This window comes from Canis lupus, chromosome 4, assembly GCF_011100685.1.
Source record: "Canis lupus familiaris isolate Mischka breed German Shepherd chromosome 4, alternate assembly UU_Cfam_GSD_1.0, whole genome shotgun sequence".
Lineage (NCBI taxonomy): Eukaryota > Metazoa > Chordata > Mammalia > Carnivora > Canidae > Canis > Canis lupus.
Window position 1 is genome coordinate 23,266,463 of NC_049225.1, and position 19,433 is coordinate 23,285,895.

Genomic DNA, 19,433 nt, shown 5'->3' on the forward strand with positions numbered 1-19,433 from the left:
TGCCTAAGGTGTGGGCATGGTCCAGAAACCTCAAGCACTGTTTCTTCAGTGCCAGGGCAGGAAGGACCCAGCTGAGAGGGCCTTTGGGGCACTGACTTCCTCCTTACTCCAGAGGCTGCAGAAAGTCAGACCCCTCCCCTTCCCTCCTACCCTCAGGCCGGGTCACAGAAAGAAGGGGGCTCTGTGGGGTAACCCCTGAAACCTGCATGATGGTTAGACCTACTTCTGGGAGTCTGGGGAAGTGGGAAAGGCCAGCACTCCTGCTCCCATCAGCGAGGCTGGAAAGAAGCCCCTGCCTCAGGCTCTGCTGGCACCTCGGGAGGACTCCACGCTGGGCTCCTGGCAGGTGAGGAGTGCTCATAGCTGCATCCAGGCCCATGCAGAACCATGAGATGAACACAGCAGCCTTCCTATATGGCCATTTTTTTTCTCAAACACTGGAGGCATCCACCCTTCGTTGACATATAATTGACATAACAATATTCTATTGGTTTCAAGTGTCTATGACAGTAGTGAATCGATATTTTATACGATATGAAGTAATCCCCATGATAAGTCTACTCACCATACAGAGTTTTTACACTATTATTGGCTGTATTCCCTACACCATACTTTTCATCCCCATGGCTTATTTATTTTGTAAGTGGAAGCTTGTACCCCTCCCTAGTCCCCTTTACTTTTTTCACCTTTTATTTTGTTAGTTCATTTGTGTTTTTTATTCTACATATAAATGAAGTCATACAGTATTTTTCTTTCTTCATCTGACTTATTTCACTAAGCACAATATTCTCTAGGTCCACCCGTGTTTTCCCAATGGCAAGATTTCATTCTTTTATGGCTAACATTCCATTGTATAGATATACCACATCTTCTTCATCCGTTCATCTGTCCATGGACACCTGGGTTGCTTCCATGATTTGCCTATTGTCAATACTGCAAAAATGCATGTATCCCTTGGAATTAGCGTTTCTGTATTTTGGGGGTAAATACCCAGTAGTGCAATTACTGGGTCATAGGATAGTCCTATTTTTGACTTTTTGAGGAACCTCCATACTATTTCCCACAGTTTGCATTCCCACCAACAATGCACAATGGTTCCTTTGATTTGCATTTCCCTGTTGATGAGAGGTATTGAGCATCTTTCCATGTGTCTGTTGGCCATATGGCCGTCTTCTTTGGAGAAATGTCTGTTCCTTTCTCTTGCCCATTTCTTAATTGGATTATTTGTTGTGGGAGTGTTGAATTAGGTTCTTTGTATATTTTGGACACTAACCCTTCATCAGTATGTCATTTGCAAATATCTTCTCCCATTCTATAGGTTGCCTTTTAGTTTTGTTGATTGTTTCCTTCACTGTGCAGAAGCTTTTGTTTTGATGTAGCTCAGTAGCTTATTTTTGCTTTCATTTTCTTCCCTCAGGGGACGTATCTAGAAAAATGTTGCTGTGGCTGATGTGAGAGACACGATTGCCTATGTTCTCTTTTAGGTTCTTTATGGTTTCAGGTCTCACATTTAGGTATTTCATCCATTTTGAGTTTTTGTGTATGGCGTAAAAAAGTGGTCCAGTCTCTCTCTTTTTTTTTTTAAGATTTTATTTATTTGGGACACAGAGAGAGAGAGAGAGAGAGAGCATGATCAGAGGGAGAGGGAGAAGCCGACTTCCACTGGACAGGAAGCTTGTGAGGGACTCAATGCCAGGATCCCGGGATCACGACCTGAGCCAAAGGCAGACACCTAACCAACAGCCATCCAGGGGCCCCAAAAGTGGTCTAGTTTTATTCTTTTGCATGTAGCTGTCCAGTTTTCCCAACATCATTTTTTGAAGAGACTGACTTTCTCCCATTGAATATTCTTTCCTGCTTTGTTGAAGATTAATTGACCATATAATTGTGGTTTTATTTTCAGGATTTCTGTTCTTTTCCATTGATCTAGAACACTTGTGATTTTTTTTGTCTTTTTGATAATAGCCAATCTGACAGTTATGAGGTGATATGTCATTGTGATTTTGATCTGTATTTCCCTGGTGACAAGTGATGTTGAGCATATTTTCATATAGCATTTTCACCTGCTATTGGCCATCAGCAGGTCTTCTTTGGAAAAATGTCTATTCAAGCCCTCTGTCCATTTTTTAATTGAGTTATTTGTTTGTTGTGTAAGTTTTTTATATATATCTTAGATATTAATCCCATATTAGATGTATAATTTGCAATGATCTTCTCCCATTTAGTAGTTGCCTTTTGTTTTGTTGATGGTTTGCATGCAAAAGCTTCCTTTGTTGCCCTTGACTGGAGAGAGTGAGCCAAAAATATTGCTAAGATTGATATCAAAGAGCTCGCTACCTATGTTTTCTTCTAGGAATTTTGTGGTCCAGGTCTTACATTTAAGTCTTTAATACATTTTAAATTTGTTCCCATTATATATTCTTGCCTCCTTTGTCATAGATTAATTGACCATATATGCCTAGGAGTTTTTTTCTCTGTTTTATTCTATTGATCTGTATGTCTGTTTTTGTGTCAGTTCCACACTATTATAATTACTGTAGCTTTGTAGTATAGTTTGAAACCAGGAGTCATGAAACCAGGAGTCATGATCTTGCCGGCTTCATTCTTTCTCAAGATTGCTTTGGCTATTTGGGGTCTTTTGTGGTTTCGTATACATTTTAGGATTCTTTGTTCTAGTTCTGGGAAAAATGCCTTTGGTATTTTGATAGAGATTGCATTGAACCTATAGATTCATTTGGGTATTATGGACATTTTGACAATATTGATTCTTACAACCCATAAGCATCACATATATCCTTCCATTTTTGTGTGTGTCATCTTCAATTCCTTTCACTGTCTTCCAGTTTCCAGAGTATAGGTCTTTTACTTCCTTAGTTTAAGTTATTCTCAGGTATTTTATTCTTTATGATGTAATTATAAATGGAATTTCTTAATTTCTCTTTCTGATAGCTTGTTATTAGTGCATAGAAATAGTCAATTCGTGTATGTCAGTTTTGTATCCTGTGACTTTATTGAATTCATTTATCAAGTTCTAATAGTTTTTTTTGGTGGAGTCTTTGGGGTTTTCTATATATAGTAGCTTGTCATCTGCAAATAATAACAGTTTTACTTCTTCCATTCCTAATTTGGATGCTTTTTATTTCTTTTTCTTGTCTAATTGCTGTGGCTAAGACTTCCAATATTGAGTAAAAGTGGTAGGAGTGAACATCCTTGTCTTATTTCTGATCTTAGAGGAAAAGCTTTTAGCTTTTCACCATTGATGATGTTAGCTGTGGGTTTGTCATATATAGCCTTTATTGTGATGAAGTATGTTCCTTCTATATAATTTTGTTTAGAGTTTCTATCCTCAATGGATGTTGAATTTTGTCAGATGCTCTTTTTGCATCTATCAAGATTATCATATGATTTCTATCCTTCATTTTGCTAACATACTGTATCAAGTCAATTGCTCTGTGGTTGTTGAACCATTCTCACATCCCTGGAATAAGTGCCATTTGATTATGGTGTGTAATCTTTTTAGTGTATTGTTGAATTCAGTTTGCTAATTGTTGAGGATTTTTGTGTCTATGTTCATCAGGAATACTGGCTAGTAATTTTCTTTTTTCATGGTGTCTTTGCCTGGTTTTGGTATCAGCCTCAGAAAATGAGTTTGGAAGCATTCTTTCCTCTTCAACTTTTTAGAGTAATTTGAGAAGGATAACTACCAACATTTCTTTAAACATTTGGCAGAATTTGCCTGCAAAGCTGCCTGGTGCTGGACTTTTGTTTTGGGAAGAGTTTTTAAATTACTGATTAAATTTATTACTTGTAATCAGTCTATTCAGATTTTCTATTTCTTCATAATTCCATCTCAGAATATTACATGTTTCTAGTTTTTAATTTCATTGACCTTACTATTTTTTTAGTCTTTATCTGTTTATTGCCACTCTGATCTTTATTTCTTCCTTTTACTAACTTTGGCCTTTGATTGTTCTTCTTTTTCTAGTCCCTTTAGGTATAACGTTAAATCATTTATTTGGGATTTTTTCTTGTTTCTTGAGGTATACCTGTATCACTATGAACTTTCCTCTTAGAATTTTTTTTTTTTTGCTTTATCCCATAGATTTTAGAAAGTTGTGTTTTCATTTTCATTCATCTCAAGGTATTTATTTTTTCTTTGATTTCTTCATTGACCCATTGGTTGTTTAGTAACATGTTGTTTAACCTTTATATATTTGTGGGGGTTTTTTTAAGTTTTCTTCTTAGAATTGATTTCTAGTTTTATACCACCACGGTCAGAAAAGATGCTTGATATGATTTCAGTGTTCTTAATTTATTAAGACTTGTTTTATGGCCTAACATGTGATCTATCCTGGAGATTGTTCCATGTGCATTTAAAAAGAATGTGTATTCTGTAGTAGGGGGATGAAATGTTCTGTATATAGTTATTAAGCCCATCTGGTCTAATATGTCATTGAAAGCCAATATTTCCTTATTGATTTTCTTTCTGGATAACCTATCCATTGATGCAAGTGGGGCATTAAAGTCCTATACTATTATTATACTACTGTCCATTTCTCCCTTTATGTCTGTTAACATTTGCTATATATATATATATATATATATATATATATATATATATATGGGGGTGCACAATGCACACGTGTGTATTTTATATATGTGTGTATGTGTTTCATATGTGTGTGTGTGCACACATGTGCACACATGCACATGCACTTTGTTGGGGGAATAAATCCCCACCACCATTTTTAATAAAAATGAACACAAACACATTATGGAAAAGATAAAATCCATATGAGGATTCAAAGATAACATGAGAGATTTCGAAGATATTTCCTTCTTAAGACACTTCAGAGTATTCTTCTTAGTTTATGCGAGTTCCTTCTCTACCCTGGTAGAAAATTTTGAGAAATGTTAAAATAATGCATTTCCCCTCTCTGTGTGATTATTGTTTTAATAAAGATTCATTGAGATTCTAAGACCCAGAAGAATGCCTCCCTGATAGTGGGATTTAGTCCATGTGACTAATGACCACAGACCAGAACCCCAGGAAGTTTGAGCTAGAAGGAACTGTAACTATCAAGTCAGGTTCTTTATTAACAGAAAAAGTCCAAAAAGGAAATGTAATATGCCCAGGGTCACAGAGCTCCATCTCAAGGGTGTCAGCCCTACCTGCTTTGGAAACAACTTTAGCAACCACCTAACGCCCACCCCTCCAAGATCCACAGCTACAGCTCAGTGGACTCACTGCCTCCTTGGGGGCAGTGAAAGTCTTCTTGGTTCTACATCTTCTGCCCATCTATCCCTCTGGAGATGATTCCAGAACCACCCAAGCTGAGTTCCAAAGCCCCAAGAAAAAGATACGCACGAGCTGTCTGCATCCAGCCTTTTTTTTTTTTTTTTTTTTTAGCACTTGTTTTCTGTTCTGTGGCTTTGGCCATGGGCTAGTAGTCATATTCCCTCTACCCAGACATCTTTGCAGTTATTATAACCTTATTATCTAATATTAGTCACTAATTATGGTTTGTCTTAGTCAAGGTCCTGGCAGGAAACAGATGGTACACTCAGGGCTCAGCTGAAGAGAGTTTAATGAGGGGACTGTTTACAGAGGATTGGTGAAGCACCCATAGAGCAGCAACTGCAGGAAGCCATTACCACCCACACATCCAAAAGGACAATAAGAGGAGGTGAGGTGGCATGAGCCCAGCGAGAGCTGGAGCCATGGAAGAAGGGCCATCCAGCAGGAGAAATACAACCCCTGGCACAACTGTAAAATTGTGAAAGAAATGCCCCACCTTTCTTTCTCCCTTCCTCCTGGCTTCTGCTAGGACCTCCTGTTGGTAAACCGCATCTGGAAGCCAGATGGGAAGGGAGCCCAGATGAGGCAGTCCACAGGGGATGTCCTCCCAGGTGGAGAAGCAGAGAATGGCAGGGGGGCAGCGCGAGGGACAGAGAATATCAGCACAAAGCTCATTTCCTTCTCCCATTTATCCACTCTGCTTGTAAAGTGCACCTCAGTCATGTCTCTATGGTTCTTGAGTGCTAATCACTGAGTTCTTGAGTGCTAATCACTGAGTTCCAACTGGCTGGATATTTCATGTGGTCTGATTAAACCAAGCATCAGCCAGGAATGGCCTGTTGCAGGAGAACATATGGCAGAAAATGTTGCTGCGGTGAAGTCATGTTCTCTGAGCTTTATTTTTCACGGTTCAACAAATCCTGCCATTTAATTGCCCCAAACCCAGTGTCTTGCCTCTTAAAAATGCCAAAAATAGGTATTTCTTCCATTTCCATGAATAGTGGGTGAAGCTTATTACTGTGTTGGGCTGAGAACATGACATCCTTGCCTTTGGTGATCTGGCAAGAGGCCCAGGGTCAGTAAGGCCCCAACCCAACCGAAGCTGTGGCCCGAAGGTAGTGACTGAGGTTCATCTCCTATGCTAATTTTAATCACTAGGTTGCTGTGCTGACAAGGATCATGAGGTTGCATCTAGCTTCCGCAGTGCCACAGTTGATTAGTGATGTCTGCCACGGGCAGAGGTAAAGGGGTGGGGATGGCAGTGCCATCTTGGACCTAAACAGTTACCTAGCTTGGCTTTTGGAGGAGCCTCTGTGATTTCCTCCTCTGCTAGCCTGTGACTGCCCACATTCTCATCCTTCTCTCTTTGTCTCACCATATTGGATCACGCTGAGTGATCCCAGCCTAGGAGAACATCCAGCTGTCTGCACTTCAGTCCCTCTAGACAGCTGACCAAGGAACCTGACCACACTCTTCTTCACAGGCCACCACGCACGTGTACGTGACCATCGTGGACGAGAATGATAATGCACCAGTGTTCCAGAAGCCCTACTACGAGATCTTACTGGACGAGGGCCCGGACACAATCAACGCAAGCCTTATCACCATCCAGGCACTAGATCTGGACGAGGGGCCCAATGGCACAGTTAACTACGCCATTGTCGCAGGCAACATCATCAACACCTTCTATATCGACAGACACACGGTCAGCAGCTGATGGTGGGGTTTAGAAGGAGGCTCAGCTGGCTAAGGGGATTGGAAGAGACCTCAATGGCATCATGGGAGGTGGGAGCAGGGCAAAGATGGAGTATGAGGGGAAAGTATGGGGGCAGCCAGTGCAGAAGGATGCAAAGCTTGGATGGGATGGCAACAGAGGCTCCCCGTCATGATCGGGATGCCAGAGCACATCTCCTGGAGTGGTCTGAGAGGACCCCCTGAAGAAACTGGTTCCTGGGGTGCCCCACACCCACCACCCATTGATCCACCCTTGTCCCCTCTATTATTCCCCAGGGCATCATCAGTGCTGCCAAGGAGCTGGACTACGAGATTAGCCATGGCCGCTACACTCTGATTGTCACTGCCACAGACCAGTGCCCCATCGTGTCACACCGCCTCACCTCTACCACCACGGTGGGTGGGTGGGAGATGGGACATAGCCTCAACATGGGGGAGGACAGGGTTCAGAAAGCTCTAACAGGGAAGGGTAATAGGGAAAGATTGTTCAGGACAAGCACCTAAATCCAAGAGCCCTGACCTGGTCTTGGCAGCTCAGCAACACTTGCTGTGTGACTTTGAGGAGGTTGCTGAACCTCTCTGTGTGGCTGCATCTATCAGACAGATAGTGATGCCTGCCTTTCTCCCCCTCATGGGAAGAGCACAAACTCTGGTCAAACCAACAGAAGCTCAGATCCCTGCTCTTCCACTTCCTAGCTGTGTGACTAGGCAAGTCTGTTAACCGGCCCGAGCTTCACTTTCCTCCTCCACGAAAGGGAGATAGTAAAGGCTTGTCAGGGTGTGGGAGGAGCAGATGAGAAATAACCATTGTGCAGCAATAATAGAAGTTTGTAGCATTATTATTAATAATAATATGATGCCCATAAAAAGGCTCTGACAATGGCAATAACCTATCCACAGGCATAGCTTGAAAGGCCCTCCCTATCCATGATCCCTGGGGATTCTTGCATCCGCTCCATGAGACAGGATTATCAGACCCACTTTATAGATGAGGGAACTGGGCTCAGCGCAGGGCAAGTGGGATACAGCCCCCGCTAAGCTTGTCCACCATCTCAGGTGCTTGTGAACGTCAATGACATCAATGACAATGTGCCCACCTTCCCCCGAGACTACGAGGGGCCATTTGACGTCACCGAGGGCCAGCCAGGGCCCCGAGTATGGACCTTCCTGGCCCATGACCAGGACTCAGGCCCCAACGGGCAAGTGGAATATAGCATCGTGGATGGAGACCCTCTGGGTGAGTGGGGCCTGAGCTGGGTGTGGAGGGCGGCGCAACCCGGGGCCTCTCCTCTACCCCACTTAGGAGCAGTGGCCTTGAGCTCTCTGGGCCTCAGTTTCCCCACCCATAAGGTGATGGGTATACTCTTCTCCCACCCCTCCCCTTCTTCACAGGGATATGTGAGAACATTCTGAGATCTGAGACTGGGAGCCTTGGAGGATCAGAAAGGCCCCTTTGAGAATCAGATAGAAAATGCCCCTGCGTCACACCCAGAGGAAAGACTCCAGGGTGGAGGGAGGATGAATATCCTTGCCCCAAACCTTCAGGACCCTCTGGATGCATTTAGCACCTGGATTTTTCTGCATATCTTGTTACCATGAATAGCCTTCACAGCTACCTCGGTGACTGTCCTCAGTTGAAGAGGAGGGTTGGCCTGGAGGAGGAATTCCAAACTCAAAGGCCTGGCGGTGTCAGGCAGGGGACACACATGGGGGAAGGGGGTTAGGCAAGACAGCAGGGAGCAATGGAGCCTGTGACGGTCCCAGCTCAGCTCCTGCCAGCGTGGCTATGTCAAAATGTTGGCCCAGAGGAGCTAGGTCTTCCCATCTTCAAAACAAAAGCTAGAAATCCAAATCTCTGTGAAACATCCTGATTCTTAATTGATCATGCCATAAATATCTATTGAGCACCTACCATATGCCAGTCATGTTCCAGGTGCTGAGGATGTGGAACAGTACAAAACAGACACAAGTCCCTGCCCTTAGAGAGCATGTGTTCCAGTCAGAAGACTCAGGGGATGAACATAAGTGATTGAGTAGTTAACTTAGTATACTGGGAGGTGCTAAGTGCTATGGAGAAACACTCCATAGCACTTAGCTTAGCCAGGAGACAGGGAGGGCCAAGCAAAAGCTGTGATTTTAGGGTACACAGGGAGGACCTGTCCAAGGAGGTGACATTTGAGCAAAGACCTGAAGGAAGGAGGAGTGGGTCATGTGGACATCTGGGGAAGACCATTCCAGGCAGAGAGAACAGCAAGTGCAAAGGCCCTGAGGCCAGAGCATGCCCTGCCATGTTCACAGAGGAATATAAGGGCCCTGATGTTGCTGTGAAGTCGAGCGAGAGGAAGAGCAGGAAGGGATGAGGTCAGAGAGCTGGTAGCGCCAGATGTCTTGAGCCCCACAGAGCATGATGAGGACCTGGCTTTAGCTCCGAGTGATATGGGAACCATGGGAGGGCTTGGAACAGAGGAGGTACACAATTTGACTTAGATTTTACCAGGACCACTAATTCCTCTGCCCAGAAAAGACCATTGAGGCTAAGGGGTGGAATGGGGGAGACTATGGGAGTCTGCTGCAATCACTCAGGCTGCAGATGGTGTGGCTGGGACCAGGCTGGTGGCATCAGAGGTGGTGACAGGTAGACAGCTCTGGTATATTTCAAAGATGGAACCAACAGGATGTGCTGACTTATGCGATGTGGAGAAAGTCTAAGATGACAGAGGGGTTTCGGTCTGAGCAACTGGAGAGAGGGCATGACAGTCAGCTTGTGGTAGGCTGCAGCAGGAGTAGGTGAGGAGGAAGAGGTGACGTTAGGTTTGAGATGTCAGGTGGGGGGACGCCTGGGTGGCTCAGCGGTTGAGCATCTGCCTTCGGCTCAGGGCGTGATCCCGGGGCCCAGGATCGAGTCCCACGTCGGGCTCCCTGCATGGAGCCTGCTTCTCCCTCTGCCTGTGTCTCTGCCTCTCTCTCTCTCTTTCTCTCTGTCTCTCATGAATAAGTAAATAAAATCTTAAAAAAGAGAGAGAGAGAGAGATGTCAGGTGGGGGTTAGATGCTCAAGCCAGGGCCTCAGGAGAGAGGTCTCTGCTGGAGGCAGGTATGTGGGAGCTGTCACCATAGAGACAGGGAAAGGCCCGAGATGAGAGGTAAGGACTGGCCCAAGGATAGGACGCAAGGTCCAAGGACCAAACATAGCACCTGGGGTGTCTTTGCAATCAAGAACCTAAAACTTTGTTAGAGCGAGGCTGGGAGCCTTGCTCTCCATTCCATTTACTCCAAAAGTCCCTTCTCTGGCCAAGCATTGTGCCTTCCACTTCTGACACCAGCAGAGCAAGGGACTTTCTGTGTTATTCTCACAAACACAGAGGCTTTATGGTTGCGCGGGTGTCCCTGCGCCTGTTCGCCGGGCTGCCGAAGCTTCATGCTGGGCAGGCAGCTGAGTCCCTTCTTGGTAAGAGGCCGTCACTGCACCCAGCTTTGGGGTCAGGCTTACACCTGTATCCTAGCAAACTGCAGGCTCCTCCATGCCATGGGCCTTTGGAGTCATGAGCAAAACCTCCCGGTTAAATTTACACATGATCATGGTCAGCCATAGGAATTTAGGATCTTATGGGTGTGTCGCAGGAGACAGAGAGGCACCACACACACACACACACACACACACACACACACAGAGAGACAGAGGAGTAACAGAAGCTTGGGATCCGCTTCCCCCAGGAAGGAAGAGTAGATGTTCCAAACCCAAAGATAACTTCAGGGTCCCAGAGCACGGCCCCATTGCAGGATGGACAAGTGAAGGCTGGGGGTGTGACTGGCTCCCACGAGGCGCAGCTTCCACGCCCCCCCCCCACCGCTCCCCCTCCCTCCTGGTTCAGTGACACCATGGTGGTGCCTTGAAAACTTGACATGCTACAAATCAGGGCTGTTTCTGTGGAGAGCCAGTGTAGTGCCCCACCAGTGGTAAAGGCACATGCCAGGGCCACCCAGGTCCCAGCACTGCAGCCTGAGCCTGGAGGGGCTCCTGTTGGAGGGGGACACAGCAGGCACGACACTGTTTTTGCAAGGCCCACTAGGCTTGACAGAGAGGATCCATGGTCAAGAAATAGCTGGGAGGGATCCCTGGGTGGCGCAGCGGTTTGGTGCCTGCCTTTGGCCCAGGGCACGATCCTGGAGACCTAGGATCGAGTCCCACGTCGGGCTTCCGGTGCATGGAGCCTGCTTCTCCCTCTGCCTGTGTCTCTGCCTCTCTCTCTCTCTCACTGTGTGCCTATCATAAATAAATAAAAAATTAAAAAAAAAAAAAGAAATAGCTGGGAAACAGACCATATCCCCTTGAGCCCCTGGCTCTTACCTTGGCCTTCCCAGGACCTCCAGCGGCTCCTCCCAGTCAAGCCCACTCCTCAGACCTATCACACATCCTCATCCTTCTTGAAAGACCCCCACTGCCTGGGCTTCCTTTCCAGGTCCCCCTAATGATACCAAGACCTGCACAGATCCAGCACACATGAGGCGGACCAGGCTTTGTCCAGCCCCAGAGCAACCCTGCAATGGCACCTCTTGATTGGCCCATTCTCCATATGGGGACATCGAGGCAAAGCTCAGTAGCATGCCCAAGGGCACATGGGAGTGAAGTCAGGGTGCAGATGGAGTGGAATGGGGGCAAGCTGCTGAGGATAATTTGTAGTGGGGTCCTTGGACTGCCCACCTCCCCGATCTTCAATCCTTGAGCTGATTTCATGGGAGTCTAGCCCAGGCCCAGGCCCCCAGAGCCTTAGGCCTTAGGCCGCCCCCCTGAGCTCTCCGAACCCCTTTCCTTCCTTCAAGACAGTGGCTGGCTTTAGAGACAGGGCTGGATGCCATCTGATGGCACATGGTCAGGGGCCCAGACAGGGCTGGGAAACCCCTTAGAAAGGGAATCCCCAGATCTTGTGAGCCCTTGAAGTGTCAGGCTTAGGAAATCCTGCTTCAGATAGCTTGCACCCATCCAGGGAGGTACAGCCCATGAGGCTGCAGGTGGGCCACAGAAGGGCTGCCAGTATAGTCAGAGCAACCGGAGCTGAGGGCAGGGATGGTGAGGCCGGATGGGAAGGAGCAGGCAAAGAAGATTGTTGGCGGTTCGGGCCTCCACCCTTGCCCCCACGTCCAGATGCTGCGTGTCCACCAGCAAGTTGATGCCCCACTCTGGGCCTTTGCCCCCAAGCATCAAAGGGACAGTGAAGCAAGTCATTCCTCTCTGTCCTTAGTTCCTGGGGACAGTCCCCTTGCCTCCCCTGCTCTTCTCCTATCCCCCTGGGCTCCCTTCTGCCCTCCCCGCCACGCGCTACCTGTCCCCACCCTTCCCTCCCAGCACCCCCCACCCTGTGCGCTCTGATGGCGGTGTCCGGAAGACCACTGCCCTGTGCGTGCAGTGGGCTGAGACCTGGAGCCCTGGATTTTCGAATACTGGTTCTGGAATGAGCTTAGGCAAGTTGTCACCCTTCTCTGGACTCTCCATTCATTTTCCGAAGGACGTGAGGGCCTGGATGGTCTCTGAGGTCCCTACCAGGTCAGTCCGAGAACCTGAGGCTCTTGCTGGGGACACTCTCAGACATCCGGGCCCCTCGGCCAGGCCGGAACAAGGACCAGAGCCAAAGGGCCAGCTGAGGGCTTTCTAGTACATCAAAGGAAAGAAGTCAGGTCTGACGAGAGGCCGAGACGTGGCCCCAGGCCTGGCAGGAGCCTGTTGACACATCAGCTGTGGCTCCGACCAGGCCTGTACGTGGGGCAGCTGGGGCTCCCCTGCCCTCCATCATTTCCGCTCTATCGTACTCGGGGTCCCTCACCAAGAGCAAGCCATTCGCTGGGGGTAATACATGGTATCTGGAAGGAATGGCACGTTACGGGGTACCCGAGACCTTCATTAACCCGTTTCTGATCCGTAGTGGTGAGAGGGTGCCTGTGTCAAAAGGGGCCCCCACTTTTGCCGACGTAACCGTCTTACTTAGGGTCAGTCCCTGTGCTGTGTCCTGAGCGTGGCCCAGGGAAGGGAACTGGCCCGGGTCTCAGGCCCGCTGGGGTAGAAGCAGGCTCGTGAGCACCCGCACCTCTAGCGCTGCTCTGTCCCCCTCGCTCCCGCACTGCTCAGCCCTTGGCAGGCTCCCTGAGGCTCTGAAGCTGGGGTCCAGGAGGCCCCGCACCCAGCCATCCCCCCCACACGGGCGAGTAGTAGGAAGCGGGGGGAGGCTAGGGCTTTCCGGAGCTCCCGGCCGGTCCCAGCTAACTCAGCCTCCCCCGGGGCAACACGCAGGGGAGTTTGTGATCTCTCCTGTGGAGGGGGTGCTGCGGGTCCGGAAGGATGTGGAGCTGGACCGGGAGACCATCGCCTTTTACAACCTGACCGTCTGTGCCCGCGACAGGGGGGTGCCCCCACTCAGCTCCACGGTGAGTCCAGGGCCCCCATTCCAGTGGCTTCCCTTCACTGCTCCCTGAACTCTCCATAGAGATTTCTATATATATATATATATATGCCCACCCTTGCGCCCAGAGAGGCCCCAGGCTGACCTGGAGCCAGTCCTGACCCTTAGGGCCCTAACAGAGCTGCCAGTGCCTCTCGGGGCTCCCTGGGACCTGGCAGCCAGGGCCATGCAGAGCTCCCCCCACCCAGACGGCCTGGCCCCGGTGCCCACCCGCTGCCATTTGCACCCTGCCCTCTGCCCCGGCTCTGCCTCTCTGCTTGCTGCTTCTCCTCATTCTCATCCTCATGCCTTTTTCATTATCCTGGTCTTCCTCCGTCTTCCTCCTCCATGGCCACCTGCGCCTTTCCTTTGCAATCGCCATCCCCTTGCTCTCCTGCCTCATCCGGAGCCCATCACTTCTCCTCTTCCCCCATCTGCCCCAGATGATGGTAGGGATTCGAGTGCTGGACATTAATGACAACGACCCCGTGCTGCTGAACCTGCCCATGAACATCACCATCAGTGAGAACAGCCCTGTCTCCAGCTTCGTCACCCATATCCTGGCCAGTGACGCTGACAGCGGGTGCAATGCGCTCCTCACCTTCAACATCACTGCGGGCAACCGAGAGCGGGCCTTCTCCATCAATGCCACGGTACGGAGGCCCCAGGGCTCCTTCCGAAGAAGAGGGCCCTGCCCTAGAGGCTTTCTGCTCTGCTGTCTGGGCATCTTCTGGTTCACCTTCCTCCTCGAGCCTCTGCCCTCTGCTGGGACATGGGGGTCTCTGGGTAGCATGGAATCCTGGATTTCCAGCTGAGCCATCCCTGGGGTCCCTGTCACCCCGAAGGCTTGCTGTGTGCAGAGATGGGGCCAGAGCCTCATTCCAAGATGCACCAGCAAGTCCTCATTTGTCCTGTTGGGGTGTTACCAGCTCCTAGCCCCTGCAGGGTCTTCAGGGGGCCCACCCCTTTCACACAGCAAGACTGGGCATTGGTGGATCACTTGCCCTGGCAAGACCCTGCCAGCCTTTTATGGCCTTCTCGACCAGATCTTGGGCAGTTTAGGGAGAGAATTCACACCTGCCCCTGTGGCTGCAGGCCAAGCAGCTGGGCATCTGTGGACCAGAGCCCAAAACGAGGGGCAGGTTGCTGCTCAGCTCACCAGCCTTCCATATCTCAGACAGGGGTCATCACCGTGAACCGGCCACTGGACCGCGAGCGGATCCCAGAGTACAAGCTAACCATTTCCGTGAAGGACAACCCGGAGAACCCACGCATAGCCAGGAGGGTGAGGCTGGAGGACACAGGGGAGCAGGCCAGAGGTGGCAGGCAGCATGCCTGGGGATTAGATGCACAGGCTTCAGAGTGAGCAAGTGCCCAGTTCAAATCCCAGTTCTCCCTGTCACTGAGTGTGCGGCTTGACACATTTCTCTCATACCCCATTTTTCTTCTCTTCTGCAAAATAAAGACCACCCCTACCCCAAAGTTGTAGAAAGGACTTGAAGGAGCCAATATCTAGACAGTTGTCAATGGTGTGCTTGGCACATGGCAAACACTCAAAGAACACAAGCTGTCATCTTTTCTCCCCATACCACTGACAATTGAGCACACACCACAGCTGTGTGTGCATACGGACCTGCATACACTCACAAACACATACTCTGGGTTCTGAAAGGGTTGCGTTTTCCAGGTGGCTTTCCCTCAAAAGCCAAGAAAGTTGGATGTCTTTGCTAAGAGGAGGTGGGTATTGCAAAACAGTCCCTTTGGGAGTAAGAGTCAACCCTCTATCCCCAGCGCATGAGGTCTGGGGCAGAGCCCTGGCCAAGAGCCCTTGGGTCTGGCTCCTCTCAGCTCTGTTTCTGACGGGCTGCATGACTCACTGCCCGTTCTGGGCCTCGGCTCCCCCATCTGTATAAGCCCCTCATCTGTGTTCCTCTCCTTTCTTCCATCTCTCACCTCCTGCCTCCTCCTCTTCTCCCCCGGCTCTCAGCTCCCCCTCACCTGTCTGTGCTGGAGGAGGGCTGGGTCATCCTGGAAGCAGCAGCCCTGGGGGAGGGAATCAGGAAGCCGGGAGGCTAGTCCCCACTCTGCTGCTAGCTTGCCCTGTGGCTTTGAATAGCTGCCCCACCTCTGGGCCTTGGTTTGCTCAGCTCTGCAATGGGATGGCATCCAGGGATATGGAGAGGTTCTAAGATAAGGACTCTACTGTGGTTTTTGAAAGGTGTGAGGTACAGCACCGGAGGAGAGTTTGGTTGAGCCCAGACTGGAGCATCAGGCAGGCCTACAGGGTCTGAAAACAAGAGTCCTCTTCCTGCCAGAAGCCCTTTCTTGCCAGGAGATGGAACATGATTAACTGCTGTTCTCATCCATCCTGGTCACTTCACCATACCTCTGTGAAGGAGTTAGGATTCCCATATGCCAGACTGGAAAACTGAGGCCCAGATAGGAGACATGATTTGCCCAAGGCCACCAAGTGAGCTGCTAGCAGCACAGCAGGGACTTGAACCCAGGTGTCTGGACCCCCAAGTGGGGGCTTTTTAATTGTCTACCTCTGCGTCCTGACCCCCCACCTCTCAGCCCTCCTCCCACCGGAGCGTTTTTGCTAGAACCTGTCCTACAACCTATCCTTCCCTTGTGCCTCCCTCAGGATTTTGACTTGCTGCTGATCTTTCTGGCAGACGAGAATGACAACCATCCCCTCTTTACTGAGAGCACCTACCAGGCAGAGGTGATGGAGAACTCTCCCGCTGGTAGGTGCCAGACGCCCCTGGGAACTCCTGCTGCTGCCAGGCACCACCTGGGCCCCAGATGCCTGAGGACCTCCCTTGCGCTTGATAGGGGCCCGGCTGAAGCCTGGCTGGGGAAGCGGCCTCGCCACATGGCTGAACACAGACCCGGCAGGTGCAGAGGGTGTGGACGGGAGGAAGGGGCACAGCTCTGAGGGGCTGGTGGGCCCCAGGTTGCCACACCTCTTGGGGACCAACCAAAGAGGCCATAGATCTGCTTGGAAAAGAAAGCTGTGATCATTAGTCCCCAAAGTGGTCTGAAAGCAGCCCCATTACCACCCCCCCAAGAGGGACAATTAAGGCATGAAGACTCCCCAGGAAGGGGGTAAGCTCACCCCGCCCCACTCCCTCACCCCTGGAATACAAGGCATCCTAGGGGCTTCTGGAAGCTCAGGGAGCATGTATAATCAGAGGAGGGAGGCCACGGCGCCCCACGTAGGCCAGCCTAGCCCTTACCCTGCACAAGTACACTGGCCAGCCTCCCCCTATACAGAGGAACAGAATCTCCTTTTTCCTGTGCCCCTGAGGAGGCTCCCTCACCCCTCCTCCAGCCTCCCAGCCCCAGAAGCTTGGATTCTAACTCAGAAAGAGATGAGCTAAGATGCTCCTGTCTCTCTGGCTGGATATCCGCCCCCGTCTCTCAATCCTGCCTGTGTGCATGCTCACACATGGATATGCCAGTACGTGCCCATGTCAAGGCATAGGTGTGGGTTGGCTCATGCACACAGACACACATAGGTACATGGGTAGGGGCCTACACAGTGTGCTCCGGGTGCAAATGTGCCCACTTGCAGAGTCAGACAGGTGCACAACCATGGGATCCCCGGCCTGCTGGCGCTCGCGTGTGTGTGCACTCATGACCGAGGACATGGGAGTCCTGCACGCACGTGGGTGTCACGTATTCCTAGCCAGGTACAGCCAGACGCCTGTAAAGAGCGTCTTGAGCACACACGTGCAGACCGATGGGGCCAGATGTGCATAGCTTAGACAGGGCCCACACACTCAGGGAGCCCCCGACCCTCCCATGGAGTGACCCTCAAAGGCTGCTGGGAAGGCAGGCGCGCCCCAGGCGGGCCAGAGGGGCTTGCTCACGGCTCTTGTGTTTTCTCCCCAGCAGGGCTTTGAGGCTGCTCCCCAGGCATCTGCGTCAGTCTGCCAAGGCTGCCGCAGCCCGGCCCAGGGCCTCCCCACCCCGTCCACCTCACCTCCCTCCCTCTCATCCATCGTCAGCCATGGCTCACCGGGGCAGGGGTGGGGGAGGGGGAGGGCGGGGGCCAGGTCGGCCCCGCAGTGACCCCTCTCCACCCCCGGCCCAGGGACCCCCCTCACGGTGCTCAACGGGCCCATCCTGGCCCTGGACGCAGACCTGGACGTCTATGCCGTGGTGACCTACAAGCTGCTGGGCTCCCAGAGTGGCCTCTTTGACATCAACAACAGCACCGGTGAGGCCTCCGTGCCACCCCCATACTCCCAGCCTGGCTCCAGTCTTCCTGCTAGGGTGGGAATGACCCACTGCTCAACCTAGGGCCTCGCTTCTCAGCACTAGATCCAGGCTCTCCGTGGGGACCTCATTCCTCCCAACCCCCATTTTGCAGCTGGACTGGGCCCCCTAGGGCCAGGCAGGAGGACCCAGCAGGAAGCTTGGAGCCAACATAAGGGACCCGCTGGTGTATAAGCTCTCAGGCAAACCCCCTCCCTCCATCTGCCCATGCCCTGGGCAGAGGCTCAGGCCCCTAATCAACCGGAAGCAGCCGAAGGTCTATCTTCAGACCACATCTAAAGTTCCCCAGAGACCATGTCCCATCATTCTGGTCCTGGACAGGAGACCAACTGGGTGACAGGTGACAGTAGGGAGGGATATGCTGGCACCTGTCTCAACAGAGCAGGTCAGTGCTCCTTCATGGGCCCCTCATCGTAGGCAAGACTCTGGAACACTGCAGAGGGTACCTGGGGGGAGGACAGTCACAGGGAACTGGCCGTAGGGCCCTCCACAAACATTGCTTGTTGAGCCTCTGGGGAAGAAAGTCACTGTGTTGTCTTCTCTGCTCCTCTTTCATCTCCTCCCCCTACCCTGCCCCTGTCTCTCTATCCCCTCCTGACTGGCTCTTGCCCTGTCTCCCCACTCTACCCCTTTTCCTTTGTGTCTCCCTGGTTGGTGGTACCGGGTGCCAGGCGTGGTGACAGTGAAGTCAGGTGTCACCATTGACCGGGAGGCCTTCTCACCCCCGGTCCTGGAGCTGCTGCTGCTGGCTGAGGACATTGGACTGCTCAATGGCACAGCTGGCCTGCTGGTCACCATCCTGGATGACAATGACAACTGGCCCACCTTTAGCCCGTCCACCCTCACTGTCCACCTGCTAGAGAACTGCCCACCAGGTAAGCAGGGCACAGGCCCCAAGCCCCAGGCAGGAGCTACTTGGTGGTCCACAGGGATTGGAGCCTCACAGGCTGGAGACAGAATTTACCCAGTGGAGAGAAAGAAGGGCAGTAGGGTGGGTGGAGAGAGCACTGGAGAGGAAGTCAGAAAAACCAGACCGCCCTCACTTATTTGTCTGTAAAATGAGATTATTAAGATATGTTCCATCCATGTTCCTAGATGGAAAGACTGTTTTAAAGTCAAAATAGGATTAATATGATTCCCATTAAAATCAGATATGATTTGGAGGGTATATTTGATTATGAAGGTCATCTGGAAGAGTTAGAACATTTTGAGATAGAAGTATAAATAAGGCAGATTTGCCTTTCCAGATATTAGAACATATTACAAAATTGCAGTATTTAAAACCACACGATATGAATACGAGACTCTGGGACAAAGTAACCCAGAATCATATAAGGATAAATTAAGGAAAGTAATACTATGTAATGAAGAAAACAATGAAGGGTACCTGGCTGGCTCCGTCGGTGGAGTGGGCGACCCTAGTTCTCAGGGTTGTGAGTTCGAGCCCCACATTAGGTGTGGAGATCACTTAAAAATAAAATCTTAAAAAAAAAAAAAAAGGAAAGGAAACAATGAAATCAGTTGTGAAAACTACTTATGCAAAATATTAATATTTAGTATATAATCTCACCAAATATCAGACACCAAAATGAAACCCAAAGAGATCCTAGAGAAAATACAAAAGAGTAGAAAACTTTACAAGTAAAAGAAGAAACTTTGGTGAACATTTTTCTGAGTTCTGATCAA

At 50.1% G+C, this 19,433-nt stretch overlaps 1 protein-coding gene across 4 annotated transcripts in view; it reads left to right on the forward strand.

Moving 5' to 3' along the window:
* The window catches only part of CDH23 (cadherin related 23), a 365,507-nt gene that overhangs the window by 325,436 nt on the left and 20,638 nt on the right, over positions 1 to 19,433 (forward strand). For all 4 annotated transcript variants that reach the window (XM_038534255.1, XM_038534260.1, XM_038534256.1 and 1 more), the window contains exons 38-46: positions 6,783 to 7,004; positions 7,310 to 7,429; positions 8,090 to 8,270; positions 13,316 to 13,449; positions 13,907 to 14,116; positions 14,641 to 14,748; positions 16,108 to 16,210; positions 17,563 to 17,688; positions 18,419 to 18,622. In XM_038534255.1, coding sequence (XP_038390183.1) covers positions 6,783 to 7,004; positions 7,310 to 7,429; positions 8,090 to 8,270; positions 13,316 to 13,449; positions 13,907 to 14,116; positions 14,641 to 14,748; positions 16,108 to 16,210; positions 17,563 to 17,688; positions 18,419 to 18,622 — 1,408 coding nt within the window. The remainder of the gene's footprint in view (positions 1 to 6,782; positions 7,005 to 7,309; positions 7,430 to 8,089; positions 8,271 to 13,315; positions 13,450 to 13,906; positions 14,117 to 14,640; positions 14,749 to 16,107; positions 16,211 to 17,562; positions 17,689 to 18,418; positions 18,623 to 19,433) is intronic.